This window comes from Hyaena hyaena, unplaced genomic scaffold (assembly GCF_003009895.1).
Source record: "Hyaena hyaena isolate Hyena2069 unplaced genomic scaffold, ASM300989v1 scaffold_404, whole genome shotgun sequence".
In the NCBI taxonomy this organism is placed as follows: domain Eukaryota; kingdom Metazoa; phylum Chordata; class Mammalia; order Carnivora; family Hyaenidae; genus Hyaena; species Hyaena hyaena.
Window position 1 is genome coordinate 1,152,405 of NW_024081036.1, and position 16,035 is coordinate 1,168,439.

Genomic DNA, 16,035 nt, shown 5'->3' on the forward strand with positions numbered 1-16,035 from the left:
TAGAGTCTGGGCTGGATTCAGCTTCAGTTACTTTGGTAGGAGATCATTTTAGGTGGTGCTCTTTTCTTACTGTTTTATCACTGAATCCCCTGCTATCTGGTTATACCATCTTAGTGAGGTTAGGGTTGATCAGAGGGTTCAGGTATTATTAATCAGCAGTATATTTTATTATAAAAAGCTCCCATTAACCTTTCACCTAGTGGCTTTAGCATCTAGTAACAATGGTCTCAATCTATTATTTTAATAGGAGTGACAAAATAGCAATTAAAAATAATACCTATTATTGTTTTTTCCACTTAGTAGCTGAAATTTTTCTATAAAAAGAAACTTAGGTCACCCTGAAATGCAATTTGTACAGGAAAAGCAGGATAAATGCTTGCTTTTCCTTTTCCTTACCATGTGCTAGGATAATGAGTTGGTGCCCTGATGACCTCAGAGAGGCAGGAGGTAGTTAATGTGATACTCCAACCAATGATGTGATGACTGTAGCTGCGTTTTCTATTTCTGTCAACAAATGGTAACGTTAAAGAGTATTTTTACTTTTAAACTGTTGAAAAGGCCCTTGATAAGGGTCACTAGAAAACACTGGAGGGAGGAATTTTGTTCATCTCTGTGAGTGGTAGATGACCCTCATCCTGTCCCCCTAATTTGCCTTGTCTTCACCTCCATTTGCTCTCCTGATTGGAGCACTTAGGATGCTGTTCTCTGGAGGTGGAAGGCAGTTTCATTTGTCCCAGGATGTTTTTATTGCTTATTTTGGGATTCATTATTGATCATGTGGTCTTTTCACATCTCCCCTAATTGCTCAGTAAGATTATGTAGCTTCACGTCAAGGACAGTGTTGCATTCCTGGGGCCCAGGTATTGGGATGCCAGTATCCCTCAGGAGCAGTTACAAAGCTAATTCTTAGGCTCTTTATATTACCAAATTTCAAGAGCCCCAAGAAGAATAAAGAAACAAGAAGTGATGGACCCTACAGAGAAACAGCAAAAGCTGTCTCCATTTTTACTTTCTTAATAATAGCAGTTGGGGCGTCTGGGTAGCTCAGTCCATTAAGTGTCCGACTTCTGGGTGGCTCAGTCTGTTAAGCGTCTGACTTTGGTTCAGGTCATGGTCTCTTGGTTCGTGGGTTCGAGCTCTGCATCGGGTTCTGTGCTGACAGCTCAGAACCTGGAGCCTGTTTCCGATTCTGTGTCTCCCCCTCTCTCTGACCCTCCTTTGCTCGTACTCTGTCTCAAAAATAAATAAACATTAAAAAAATAAAAAACATAATAGCAATAACTTTATAATGGGATATGGAAAATGAGGATGATGATGGTGATAATGATGGTGATGATGATTTTGTGTGTGTGTGTGTGTTTGCATGTGGGTAATGAATTAGGAAGTAATTATGAAAGATAGAGAAATTTAAGTACCTAGCCTGTATACATCTGGATTTACAGTTCTAGGTGTAGGCAACACCAGTTTTGAAGCCCATAAATGTAAGTGGCGTCTAACGTTGCAGTGGGCTCTGACATTCAGTGTGGTGTCAATCATTTGGGTCGACAGTGATTATTCCAGCCGATGTGTCTGAGGTTCAGTTCAGGGCCCACTGAATCATTCTGAGAAAGAGTTGGCCCTGACCAGGAACATTTATCTTTGAGTTTGTCATGCAAACATCTATGTGCCTTTTGGATCAAGGCTTCTTTCTGTCTTATTCATTGGAGAAACAGAAAGATGACGGAAAAGAGAAGACCACACACTGGAAACAGGATGGCTTCCTGGATTGTGATCAGTGTAGGGACCACATACTGTGAAAGCTCGTAGGTAGAGTCCATTGTTTCATCTGCATTCAACAAATACTGATCTAACAGACACATGTCAGGCACCATTTAAGGCTCGATGGGTAGAGCGGTCAAACACACCTTATCCTCAACTTGAAGGGGCTTATTAGGCTCAGAAGAAATGCAGCAAATAAATGGACAGTTATAAAGGATGTGAGGAGTGCCTCAGTAAGGATTATCTGGGGTTCTTAAGGAACTCACAGAAGGAACACTTAGCCCAGGAAAGGGGGGCTCCGGGAGTCTACCCCATGAGGGATGTCTGAGCTGAGGCCTCCCTGTGGGAGGGGTTAAGAGAAGTCAAAGCAAAGATACCCCATGTGCAAAGCCCGTGCTCTATCAGAAGGTGTTCCCTAAAATGTATAATACTAGGTGGGTCCGAAGAGGAGGATGGGGGTGAGTGAAGTGTAAGACATAAGGTTGGAAAAATTTAGAGATCAATCTTATCCGGCCTTTAAGTCAGTAAGAAGTTTGGATATATTTTGAGGCTGGTGAGGTATCCAAGAGAGTGACACGGGTCATGTGTTTTAGAGGGATTCTGCTGTCCCGCAGAGCCTGCTCAACAATCATTTGTGCGATGACATGCAGCATGTATTTTCTTCTTCCGCACTTTCAGACATGCATGTGGTCCGCAGGAGAGGCCAGCCCTGCATGTGTGACGCCCAGGGAGACGTGGGGGGGCCGGCTGGCCCCGGGGGTGCCTTCTCCTCTGCAGGCGCCCACCTCCCTGACCAGAATTCCTGGGAATCACACCATCTCCAGTTCAACCACAGGGCCTCGTGGTGGTTTAACCCACAGGGAATCTCTATCACTTAGCAAATCAGAAGAGCAAATAAAACTCACTCTGTTGCCCTCTGGAAAAACTTAGAACCAACTGCATTTTGAAGGCAGAGAAGCTGTTAAACTTGCAGGAAGAGTTCTTAGCAAGTGCCAACCTGTGCGGTTTCTGTGTCAGAGTGGGAGGTTCAAACACAACCCCAGAAAGAGTATCTAGAAGGGAGGATGGAAACACACTTAGATAGGGGCAGCGATAAGAAGCCTCCTGCACTTCAGAGACTTCTGAATATGAAGTGCTTTGATTGGCAGGAAGACAAATGGGGAAGAAAAGGCAAAGGAACCAACCGAAAGTTTTCGTGTGTAGTTTCAGGTTAGTACAGAGGGTGAGAAGTACATTGTTCTCAACCGTAGAGTTTTAGGGGGGGTGGGGAGGAGAAGGACAGAACGCGATCTGAGTGTACAGTGGGCCTGAGTGGCTACAGTGATAAAGATGCTTCCAGAAGCAGATGCACTTCTTCGCTGGGTTTAACCCTTCAAATAGCACCGCTTTGTGAGATAATTAATGCTTTACTTCAGCCGCCACCCCAAGGAGCTGTGGTGGAGAGAAGAGGCCAAGAGCTAGGGGCCCGGGGACAGAGCCCCCCTGTTCCCCCAGCGCCCACCACACGAGGACAGCAGCAGAGAGGCCGCCAGTGGAGAGTGGGGGCGAGGCAAGGAGGGCACGACAAACAGGAAGCCCCTAACCAGAGACGCATCGGGAAAGGAGAGTTAGAGCGGGCAGAACTCACCTCAAGGTCAGTACCCTTCTAGAAAAAAAGAGTAGCTGTGACCTAGTTCACACTTTCAAGGTTAATGTTGCGAGCGGAGGGGAGGCTGTCGATGACATGGTATAAGTGGCTTCGGCAGGAAAGGAGCTGTGGAAAAAGCTGTAATTGGCTGTGTGGCTGATGTTCTATGAACCTGTAAATTCACTGATGGGCACAGTACAGGACAAGAGTGTCATTGAGGTCCTTTCTCTCGGTGTGTTTCTAGAAGAATTGTATTTGTAGTAGGTTCTGATAGCATGGTTCTTGAAAATCGGAAAATTGAGCTAATTTTACCAGTGTCCGCACCATTAGGCTTAACCTTCCTTCCTTCAAGCAAGACTAAGCAAGGATGCACTTAAATAATCAGTGCTGCCTATCTAAGTATCCACTACCCTCCGTAGGGGGTGGTGAACTTGCTCTGTCAAGGGTCACATAGTTACTATTTTCAGCTTTGTAGGCCACCTGGTCTCTTTGCAGCTACTCCTCGGAGCACAAAAACAGCCATGGACCATGTGTAACCGAGTGAGAGTGGCCAAGTCCAAACAGACTATTGACAAAGGTCAGACAGTAGACTGGACTCTGCCCATGAGCCAGAGTTAGCAGAACGCTGTCCTGGACGATCTCTACTGAAGGCAAACTGAGCTCTCTGCCTCGAACGGAAGTGAGTCCTTAATAGATGGCCCCTCAACAGTGACTAACTCCGGGGACGCCTCGGTGACTTGCCAAAGTCCTAAGGGCATGGCGGGCCGAGGGAAGCCACGTGGCCCTCGCTGGAAAGAGTCTCTTCCCTAGATGCTTCAAGGCAGGGAGCCGAGCCCTAGACTGTCACACTGCTTTCGATGTCTTATCGGATCTCGGAGCCTCCCAACAGCAGGGACATTCCAGCCAGAGGCGCACAAACTCTCACATCTGGAACCAAAGGGAGGGAACGAAGGACCCCACACACTCAAACCCTTCCGAGCCTCAGCGCCTTCTTCTCAAAGTCCAGCACAGGCTTTCTGCTCTGCAGCCCCCTTGCTTTCCAACATGGCAGTAGGTGTCCCAGCAAGTGTGGAAGGGAGGGAGCGGAGCGGCCTCCCCACCGCACATGCCGGGTGCTCCCGTGTGGGTAGCTGAGGAGAGACTAGGACCCTCCCGATGATCAGAAAAGGCACAGACACTGGAGAGAGCAGAACATACTGCAGATAGAAGCAGTGAAGCTGAGGAGACCGAGAAGCATCAGCCTGTGTAGACAGTCCGGGAGAAGGAAGCCACGTTATCTGAAGGTTGTCACCCTGCCCAGGTCACCCACGAGCATGCAGTGGACGGCGGACTTGTGAGCTGCATTCACACTTGTGCGGTTAGCTGGGACGTGTTTGATACGAGAGGAATCCAGTAATATTTTGATTAATGACTTTGTCGAGGATGAAGCTCTTTTATACAGACAGCTCTATTAGAAAAAAACCCTCAAGCCAAAATTCCTTCATAAATCATGCAAAAAATGGCTCCCCACACAACAAAAATAGCTCGAGCACAGTCTCTATTTGTCTTTGGTTAGATGCTGATGAATGGGGCTCGTCCTTAGCCCCGTCGTAACGGCCGAACTTTATCTTCAGCTGCAGGTCTTTCTGCGCCTTTCATTTGGATCCTTAGCCTCCAGGCCCCCCGACTTTAGCCACTGCAGAAAGCAAGCGCACATCTGCCCTTTCCATCTCTTACCTAAGTTGGCTTTGGACACCTTGGGAATGAGGGTGTTACTGCAGGCTATTGTCAGTTCATTCCCTCTTTCTCATAATACTCCCTCAGCCCTGCTTCATTGCTGCCAGGGGAGAAAATTCACTGAGGGTCGATGATGCTGTGTTACATCTAATTTCTCGTAGGATCCACAGCCAGTATGCTGTTGCATGCTGGTTCTTCGTCGTTCTTACTTCTTCACCTGTGTCTTTACCAACCTTACCCAGCCCTGACAACATACACACACCATATAGATATAGCATTAACAGAAATATAATGTTTTGACATTTGTTTAATAAGCACTTAGTGATTCCTTACATCATAAATCATTTATCTGACACCCTGGACTGCCTTCCATATGATCTATTTCCAGCTGTTGGAAAGTTGTGGCAGGTGTGCAACAGGACTATTCTCAGCAGGTGCCGTGAGGCTCAGTGCGCGTTTGCAGACCAGAATGGTTGAGGGACCACATGATATTGATAAATGCAAGGCCAACAGCAAAATGTGGTGGCTTCTGCAATTGGAAAGACCTGAGATGAATTTGGACTCTTGCTGTTCACTAGCATAATTTTTCTTATTGAAGTGAAATCCATACAACATAAAATTTAGTGTACAATTGAGTGGCATTTAGTATATTCACAGGGTTCTCCAAATACTGTCTGTATCAGGCTCTGAAACATTTTTATCATCCTCGAAGAAAATCCCATATCTTATGCGGTCACTTCCCATTTCCTTTTCCTTAAGCTCCAGACAACCATCAATCTGGTTTCTTTCTTTACAGATTGACCTATTCTGGATATTTTACATAAATGTAATCTTATAATTTGAGACCCTTTGCATCTGCCTTCTTTCACTTAGCATAATGTTCTCAAGCATCATTCATGTTGAAGCAGGAATCAGTATTTCATTCCTTTTCATGATTGTATAATATTCCATCGTGTGGACATACCACAATTGGTTTATGCATTCTTCTGTTGAGGGACATTTGGGTTGTTTCCACTTTCCGGCTCTTGTGAGTAGAGTTGCTACGAATATTGGTATGCAAGTATTTGAGTACCTGTTTTCAGTTCTTTGGGGAATGACATTGCTGGGTCATATGCTTATTCTGTTTAACCTTTTGAGGAACAGCCAAACTGTTTTCCACATCAGCTGCACCATTTTACATGCCCATCAGCTGTGCACAAGGGGTCTGATGGCTCTACTACCTTGTCTACACTAGTATTTTCCTTAGTTTTGATTCTAGCCTTCCTGGTGGGTGGAACGTGGTATCTCTGCAGTTTTCATCTGCATTTTTCTGATGACCAGTGATGTTGAGCATCAGTTCATGTGTTTGTTGTCCACTTATGTATCCTCTTTGGAGAAATGCCTATTAAAGCTTTTGCCGATTTTTAAATTGGGTTCTTTGCCTTTTAGTTATTGAGTTGCAAGAGTCTTTTATATATTCTGGATCCTAGACCCTTATCAGAAGTATGATTTGCAGATATTTTTCCCCCATGCTTGAGCTTGTCTTTTCACTTTACTGATAGTAAAGGTTATTAAGTATTTTGAACTGTATTGATTATGCAGTGTCTGTCACAAGGTCATCCCAGGTACTGGTGTGTGTCTGTGTGTGTCTGTGTGTGTGAAGGGATACAGGTTTGTGGCCATGTATGGCGAGTGCAAGGGGGGAGCAGTTAGGAGAACACTTTCTTGAGGGCTTCAGGAATTCTTGGGACTGGGTCTAACTTAGGTTTTATAGCTTTATTTTCTGTCAGTACCTATCAGAGGAAGTCCTGTAATTAATCTTTGATAGATAGAATTCATTTTCCTGACTCAGATATAAATCCTTAATGCCCTTGCTGTCTCAGTCCATTCTCTACAGGCATCCAGGCTATCTTTCAAAATGGCAAAACTGTCCACATCACTTCCCTCCATGAGATATTTAGTGGCTCTGTGTTGCTGACACAGTTGTGATTATTTACGCCTGAGACATGTGTCCAAGGGACTGTGCTTGGTGCTGCTGTTTCAGATGTAAGCTGGATGCCACGGTTTCTGATGGCCAGCTTTGACTCCTCCATGGGTGTCCAAGATACTTTCAGTCTGGAGCTGACACAGTTTTTGCATCTTCCCCACCCCCACAGTCGCACCATTTCCTGAAAATACCTTGTGCTGTTATGCCTTTATCTCCTTCTCCTCCTACTCTACTTGCAAAGTCTTGGGTTGGAAAGCCCAGAACTGGCACATTTTTTCTATGACACCTTTCTCGAATCTATTTGAATGAATTGTTCCCTCTCTGGGCTGTCATAAAACTTGTTCAAATTTGACTTCTATAGAATTACCAGGTTTTATTATAATAGACGACCTCTGCAACCTGTCTGAGCCAATAGATTATTGCATGACTTAAGGGCAGAGACCAAGTCTTTCTCATACTTGCATTTCCAGGGCCTAAACGGGGTTCCCTGGCACAGCTCACTAATATTTTGGACAGATTGGTTTCTTTTTTTAATTACTTGCAAAACAGAGATACCACATCTGACTTTATCATACAGACAAATATCATATTATTTGTCACAGGTACAAATAATACTGTAGAGGTGAAAGGGTTTGGAAAATAGCATGCTATGCAAATATAAGGTGGCACTACCCAGTACTATATGTCTTCAGCCTAGTTTTGTACCATTGATTTCTTGCCTCTTGAAAAAGTCCCCACATGAGATACTGATGCTGAGCAGTGGGCACCTGCTGATAAACTTTGGAACTGAATCCAGAGGTCCAGAGCTGACCTCAGGCAACAGGTTTGCTAATGATTCATGCTCCCCCTCCCCTTCTTCCCAGATCTGACCCACCTTCTATTTTGACCTTCATCAGGGGACAAGTGCATTCATACAATTCCTCTCATGATAGAGGCAATAATTCATTTTTTTATATTGACATGGTGCTATGCTCCTAGCAAGTTCTTAAGAAACTGAACTGATATTTTACATAAGATAGAAGGGAACAATGATGAACCTAAAAAATCAATCACATTAAATATTGTACTAGAATTCCAGAAGATGCGACCCTTGGGGGAAGCTGGGTGAAGAGTATATGGACCCCCTCTGTGCTATCTTTGTAAATTACTGTAACTATTTCAAAATAAAACATTAGGAAAAAAAATCACCCATGATGGTAGATTTGTAACTATCCTGAGTCACGATATGTTTGTATCTGGAGGGTCTCCCGCGGTCCCTTCATCACCTCCAAAGCAAATGCCTGTGGTCAAAGAAGAGGTACAAGTAAAAGGAAGGCCATGCCGAGCAGAGCAAGAGTCCACACCACGGAGCCTTCTAGCCTCTGGAGCCCGAGGCCTCTCCCCCTGCCCTTCAGTCTCTGCTCCAATGTCACGTTCACAGTGAAGACTTCCCGAGTCTTCCTGTCTAAAAGGGAAGCACTCCCACCCGCCTTGCCTTATCTGCACTTTCCTGCTTTGCTTTCCCTCATGCACTCACCACCTATAACTTGCTATGTATTTTATTTTTTTATTTCAGTTTCTGTCTTATTGCACTAGGATGTAAGTTCCATGATGACAAGGACTTTTTCTACAATTTTTTTTTTACTGTTGCATCCTTATTGCCTAGAGCAGAATTTGGCAAAGAGAATGCACTCAGCCCTTCGCCGATTTGTTCAATGAATGAATCTTTGTAGAAATTTAAAGCTTGAAAATAAGCGATTTCCCCGAGAGAGAAGTGATTCAAATCTGCTCATCCCTTGTGCAAGAGCAAACCTGACATTGAAGCTAAGACCTTTTTCCTGTGTTCATACTTCAGAGAAAGAAGACAATAGTGATAGTATCTGAGAGGAAGGAAGCAGTGCATCGTGCTGGGCCCCTGCATGTAACATTATAAAAATTATCTTTTTTTTTTTTTTTTTTTTTTAATAGACCAGCCTCCCAAACAGTTTCCAGAGATGGATTATCTTGCTTTCTTCTTGGCTATTCTTCACATACACAGAGGTAAAGATGTCTTCATTTAAAAATTTACTTCTTTTTTGGTCTTATAGTATGACATGTTTAGAATTTATAATGCTCTTTATTTGGCTCAGATAATTTGTCACTTGTTCAGGAAATCTACAAGTTACAAATACTTCTCATAAGTGGTGGAAACCTTTCTAGGCTAAGAGAGAAACTGTTAGCCTTTAGCATGATCTCTATTTGCTACCTTGCTAGGTCTTAGAAAGCTTAGAATAAGCTTTGGGTATCTATTTGGTGTTTCAATCATCAAGCCTCACTGAGTAAATGTGATGTTGTCTGTTTCAGCTCTATGTGAAGAAATGTTCTGGGACACGACTGTTAAACTGACTAAGAACATGAGTCTAGAATGTGTGTACTCATCACTGGACACCATAACCCAGATGGAGTGGCTCAAGGTCAATACTACGGACAGGGAGTCCATAGCCATATTCAGCCCTACTTACGGTGTGATTGTAAGAGCACCCTATGCTGATAGGGTTTACTTCTTAAACTCTACCATGGCTCCTAATGACATGACATTGACCTTTCATAATGCCTCTGAGGCTGATGTGGGCTTCTATTCGTGTTTTCTTCATACTTTCCCATATGGACATTGGGAAAAAGTGATCCAGGTAGTTGCATCAGGTAAGTGAACATTTTATTTACCCATTTACCCATCTTCAACATTTGATTCTTAAAGCCCAAGTAGAAACTATGTAATGTTTGTCATATTTTTGTGGTATTTTCCAATTTCACTTCTAGATCTTTTTTTTTTTCCTGAAAGAAATTTATTTTATTTTGTTATTTTTTTTTATGATACAGTCTATTGCCAAATTGGTTTCCGTACAACACCCAGTACTCATCACAACTGCCTTCCTCAATGCCCAGCACCCTGTTTCCCCTCTCCCCCGCCACCATCAACCCTCAGTTTGTTCTCTGTATTTAAAAGTCTCTTATGGTTTGCCTCCCTCCCTCTCCTTAACTATTTTTTCCCCTTCCCCTCCCCCATGGTCCTCTGTTAAGTTTCTCCTGATCCACATATGAGTGAAAACATATGGTATCTGTCTTTCTCTGCCTGACTTATTTCACTTCTAGATCTTATGATATTATTGCTTTAAAGAAATAATTCTGTGAATTAATTTCATCTTTGTTAATGTGCTATCATTTCTGAGTAGAATAAGCATCTCACATTTGAGTGTATTAGGGGAAAGCACAGGTCTTACACTGTCTCAGTGATGACTTGAGCCTAGGCTGAACTCGTGCTGGCCACAGTTGGGTTCAGAAGCTGGACAGGCCCCCTTCTGCACCTCTTCCCAGTGATGGGATGCTGCTTCCTTCTGCTAGGCACTCAGCACCAGCTTCAAACCCCTGATGTAACCCCAAATCTAGACTTCTTAGTGAATCTGAGCAGAGCTCATACACTGGCTTCTGTTTTTGCCTCATCCAAATTCCACAAGAGTGGACCTGTCAGAAATTGTGAAATGTCATTTCCGAAAGAATCGAATGATTTATTGGGTATTTTCTGCTATGTCTGCGAGGTTCTGTGGTTTGGTGCATAGTGAGTACATCCTTTGAGTAATAGCCACACGGATTGTGTGTACTGTATGAGAAATGCGTGGGTTTTATAGCCTTTACTTTCTATATAACATTAGGTTGGCTGTTCAATCCCTCAGAATCTCAGGCTTCTGAACAGTAAATTGAGTTAATAAAGCAATCTTTTTGTTGAATGTCAAAGGGATCATATGGTTAAAGAACTCGGCCTATGGTAGTCCGGGAATGATAGGTATTATTATTTTAACTATAATTATTTCCTATGGTTTTGATAACAAAATAACTAACAATGAAATTTTCAAATGTCAGCAATAGTCTAGGGAAGGAAATAGTCTGAAACTGTGTGTTTCTTGTCTGGAGTCTCTAAAATTATATCTCAAATGGACATTCAGCAGAACACATTATGTGACATCTGCTAGAGTGCTTTCTTTTTAAGGGATGCATATTATAAAAGAACAATTTACAATGTTGTGTAAGGGATATCGAATGGTCAGAAGGTAAGAGAATTTCCCATGTGACAGTGTTTTTTTCTCTGTAGCTGTAGCTAAGCTCAAAAATGGCTTTGTGTGCATGAGTGAAGCTTGCAGAGTGTCTATTAGCAAAGTCTCCTTAGTGAAAGACATTACAGCCCCGACCTTCCCCCTGAACTCCTCATTCACTTAGCAGTCAGCTGTTAGGTCCTGGCGGCCAGATTTTAGTATATCGACCACTTTTGGTTGGCCATGCAAATGAAGAATTGGCAATAGCTCTACTCCTAAAGGTGAGTGAGCGATTGGGTGCCCAGCTTGAGCCACCAAAACCAGAGCGAGATGGGACCCCCTACCCCCCACCCTTCAGATGGCAAGCTTTTGCAGTTCAGGTTCCAGATCAGGAATTCCAATTTCTGTCAGGGAACAACCAACTCAAAACAGGTAGAATAGGGGCATGCGGGTGGCTCAGTCGGTTAAGCGTCTGACTTCAGCTCAGGTCATGATCTCAGGGTTTGTGGGTTCGAGCCCCACATCAGGCTCACTGCTGTCAGCATAGAGTCCACTTCGGATCCTCTGTCTCCCTCTCTCTCTGCCCCTCCCTTGCTTGCGCACGCACGCTCTCTCTCTCTCTCTCTCTCAAAAATAAATAAACATTAAAAGCAAAAAAGAAAAAAGATAGAACAATGGTCACCAAGCACAGGGAGGTGGGGAAATAGGGAGCGGTTGTCAAAGGACACAAAGTTGCAGGGATGTAGGACAACTCCACCTAGAGACCTCCATTAATAATATTGGAGTGAACACTGGACATTTCCTGAGAGAGTAGACTTCAGGTGCTCTCACCAAAAGAAAGGTAACTGTGTGAGAAGCTATGTAGATTAATTTGATTATAGTAATTGTTTCACGGTGTTCATATATGTTTATCATATCATTGTGTTGCCTGCCTTAAATATATAGAATTTTAATTTGAAAAGAAAAAAACAACAACAGTCAGTTTGGCCTCTTCTGAAAGTTTAGGAGAGAGGATAGAGCTAAAATGTAGAGAGAGAGAGAAAGAGAGAGACAGAGACAGAGAGAGAGAGAGAAATCAAGCAGAGGAAGGGCAGACAGAGAGAGAGAATCCCAAGCAGGCTGTCAGTGTGGAGCCTGACGCAGGGCTTGAACTCATGAATCATGAGATCATGACCTGAGCTGAAATCAAGAGTCAGATGCTTAAATAACTGAACCACCCAGGTGTGCCTTCGTTTGGTTGTTGTTGTTGTTTTGTTTTTACTAAAAGTGATAGTGAGGTTAGAAAATATAGTAGCTGTAGTTCAAAGTTAACCTCATATATACTTAAAGTCTTCCGTCTGTGCTTTATTAACGACCCATCGGGACCTATTGTATTGCATGCATGTGTAATGTAGAGTTGACGATCTACTTAAGACTACAAGATTGCACTTGGAACCCAGAAGTCACAATTGGTATAAAAGGTTGTAAGAGCTTCCAAAGGATGAAGGAATTGAACTACATACTCTCTTCAAAACAATTTTTTTAAATGTTCATCTATTTTTGAGAAAGACAGACAGACTGAGCAGGGGAGGGGCAGAGAGAGAGGGAGACACAGAATCTGAAGCAGGCTTCAGGCTCTGAGCGGTCAGCACAGAGGCCGACGCGCAGCTCGAACTCACAAACTGAGATGATGACCTGAGCTGAAGTCGGACCTTAACCAAGAAAGCCACTGCTTTCTAAATACACTATTTTCTTCTCTTTGCTGATCGCTTACTACAAGGGAGGAATTTCACCCATATCTTCTCACTTAACCACACTGCACACTTGGATGTGGACATAACCTTGATTTTACAGGCAAGGATTTGAAGTGTGGTGAGGTCTAATATCTGTCTAAGTTCTCAGACTTTGTATGTGTCCCACTGGATAAAGTTGTAGTTTGAGGACAGAAAATGACAGTTTGGGGGTCATGGAGCCCTCTGGGGGCCCTCCAATGAGGAGACATCAAGCATGGTACATCCTTGCCACCACCCCCCCCTTCCCCCACGGCTTTCAGCCCAGAGCTGAAGAGCAAATTGGGCATCTTATTCTGGATAAATGGCGCTGTTAATGCAAATTTATGTTAAAATGTGTGTTAACTTCACAAGTGTTTTTCAACTAGTAACCAATTTGGAGAATTTAATGGTAAGAATGGCTGTATTTATTTTACTGCTTTAAGGGAAAAGATGTTGAGGTGGCTGGGAAGGTAACCTTTCAAAGGCATCCCTTTCGTGGTGGGAGTGGGGTCAAGCGGAAAATTACTGCATGCCATGTGTCTCTCGCCTTACTAGCCCGTTAAAGCGAATGTAGTTACATTTATAGAAATGCCCCCCACCCCCAAAAGGGTGGCTCACCCCCAATCCTCCACCACCTAACTTTCATCAGGTGCCTCCTGGGTATGAAACAAATGGCCTCTCCTTTAATACTTAGGAGACACCATGGCAGAGGTGGTGTGTTCCCACCATGCAGCTGAAGGAGTGTGGCTCCGAGTTATTAACCACCTCGAGGTTGCTGAGCACCAGGGTGAAAGCAGTCGATGTTTGTGAGGTGCCAGCAATGAGATGAGGAGGAATTTGACTGCAGCAAGGTGAATGAGGAGGCTCAAGAATCAAGTGCTGGGCCTTGACGACTTGGAAGGCTTTTTTTTAAGAGAGAGAGACAAGTGAGGGAAGGAGAAAAGATGGTGGAGGGGCAGTGTCTTAAGAATCCGGACAGTGTGGAGAGGGCACGGGGGGAGTCTGGCGTCCACGCAGGAAGAGGGTGTGCACCTGTTTGACCACACACAGAGCTCCAGTGGGGGGAGGTTCCCGCCCTCGGCCGGCCGCCCCTCACTGCCACGAGAGGTGGGAACAGGGGTGCCCGCACCAGCAAAGGGGCTCAGTGTGTGATATGCCGGCGTCCCAAGTAAGGTTTTATGCCATAGATTCTAAGTTGAAAAAGAGAGCTGAAGGCCTCCAGAGCAGCAGAACGTCAGGAAAAGCCTGGGAAGTTAGGTCAGCCCAGATCTTGCTGTGCCTAATGGAGTCTGAACTTCATACTGTAACGTAGACCATGGGAAGCTACTGAACATTTTTCACAGGGAGACACATAATAAGCCAATTCTTTTTTTTTTTTTTTTACCACCTGCAAGATTAAATTAGTTGTAGCTTCTAGGAGGGGGCGAGTGTAAGGTCAGGTGAACACGTAGTATTCTATGGGTTGAAACACTTATCCATTGCCAGTGGGAGGGTAAATTGGTATATCTGTTGTATTATTGGTGTTGGTAATATTCAGGGTTCTCCTGAGAAACAGAACCGACAGGATGTATATGTAGATAGAGATTTTTTTTTTACGTGGAATTGGATCATGTGATTATGGAGCCCGGCAAGACCCAGTCCACAGTGTGGGCCAGTGGGCTGGGTCCCAGGAAAGGCAATGGTGTGGATGAAGTCAGAAGGCGGTCTGCTGGAGATTTAACTAACTTGGGGAAGCGGGTCTTTATGGTCTATGCAGGCCTTCAACTGATTGGACGATGCCCACCCACACTATAAAAGGCAATCTGTTTTCTCAGAATTCACCAATTTAAACATTAATCTCATCCAAAAACACCCTACAAATTAACAGGTGAAATTTACTGTCACATCTACTTAAAAAAAATGATACAGCATTCGCTAAGGAATCCCATATCCTATGATGTAATAGTTTCACTCTGTTAGATATCCTAGGGATTGCCCACAAATAGGTGGGGCACCTGGCATTTTTTGTAGCAGCAGTGATTGTAATAGCAAAACAGGTGAATGACTGATCACTATGCTCACAACAGAGATGAATCTTGGGAACATCTTGTTGGAAAAAAACAAAAGCAAGTAACAGCAAGTAGCATACGACTTCTTTACTGTAAAGTTAAGAAACATGCAAATGAACAAAATGTTACTTACAGATATAAATGTGTGGTAACACTATAAGGAGAAGCAGAATTCTATTTTTTTTAATGTTTACTTCTTATTGAGACAGAGAGAGACAGAGCATGAGTGGGGAAGGGGCAGAGAGAGATGGAGACACAGAATCCAAAGCAGGCTCCAGGCTCTGAGCTGTCAGCACAGAGCCTGATGCAGGGCTGGAACTCACCAACTGTGAGATCATGACCTGAGTCAGAATCAAGAGTCAGACGACTAACCAACTGAGCCACCCAAGCGCCCCAGTAGAATTCTAAAACATGGACAGCAAGGGTCAGGATTGGTAAGGGACACAAAGGTCTTCAAAATTTGGAGTTAAAAGGTTTTTCTTATACAGGTGTTTTATTTCCCACTTATCTCAAAAATTTTTTTTGGAATTTCTTTAAAATCTATTGAATTTCTAATATAAACAGGAGGAAAGGATGTGACTGCTATTTTTGAACAGTTCAAAGATAATTATCTAAGATACGGAGGGGATCCTCATTCTGATTTGGATGGGAGGTCAGGAAGAAGGAAAATAATGTTTCCAAATGTTTATGATTCAGGGACTGAAAACTAATCATTTCTTTTAAAAGATGGGAAATTAGGACACTGACTTGGCTTAGAAGAGGGGGAAAATGTCTGGTTTCAGATGCACAGACTTGTAAAGTAGCCTGTGACCGGCTAACGGTTGAAATTATAGAATGGCAAACCAGAAGGAAGCTCAGGACTGAAAATACTAATTTTGGAGTCATTTGGATACTTAGCCAGCACATGTGAAGAAGATGGGTAACGAAGCAAGTACTAATGGTTGCCATGGCTTTAAGGGCTGACCGCATTGAAGGGAGGGGAAGCACAGATGCTAAGAATAGAGCAGCCATGGGGAGAGGAAGGAAAGGAGGGCCAGGGAGAAGGGCGATGCCAGATAGGTGAACTATTGTGTAAGCCCAGCACAGGCTTTACTGCGTTCGTCCCCATTTATAGTAAAGGGTT

General features: G+C 43.7%; 1 protein-coding gene across 1 annotated transcript in view; it reads left to right on the forward strand.

The window, feature by feature from the left end:
• The first annotated feature begins 2,989 nt into the window (after positions 1-2,989).
• The window catches only part of CD226 (CD226 molecule), an 83,986-nt gene continuing 70,940 nt past the window's right edge, over positions 2,990-16,035 (forward strand). The window contains exons 1-3 of the mRNA XM_039251943.1: positions 2,990-3,391; positions 9,015-9,086; positions 9,390-9,728. Of these exons, the coding sequence (XP_039107874.1) occupies positions 9,041-9,086; positions 9,390-9,728 (385 nt within the window). The 5' untranslated portion in view covers positions 2,990-3,391; positions 9,015-9,040. The remainder of the gene's footprint in view (positions 3,392-9,014; positions 9,087-9,389; positions 9,729-16,035) is intronic.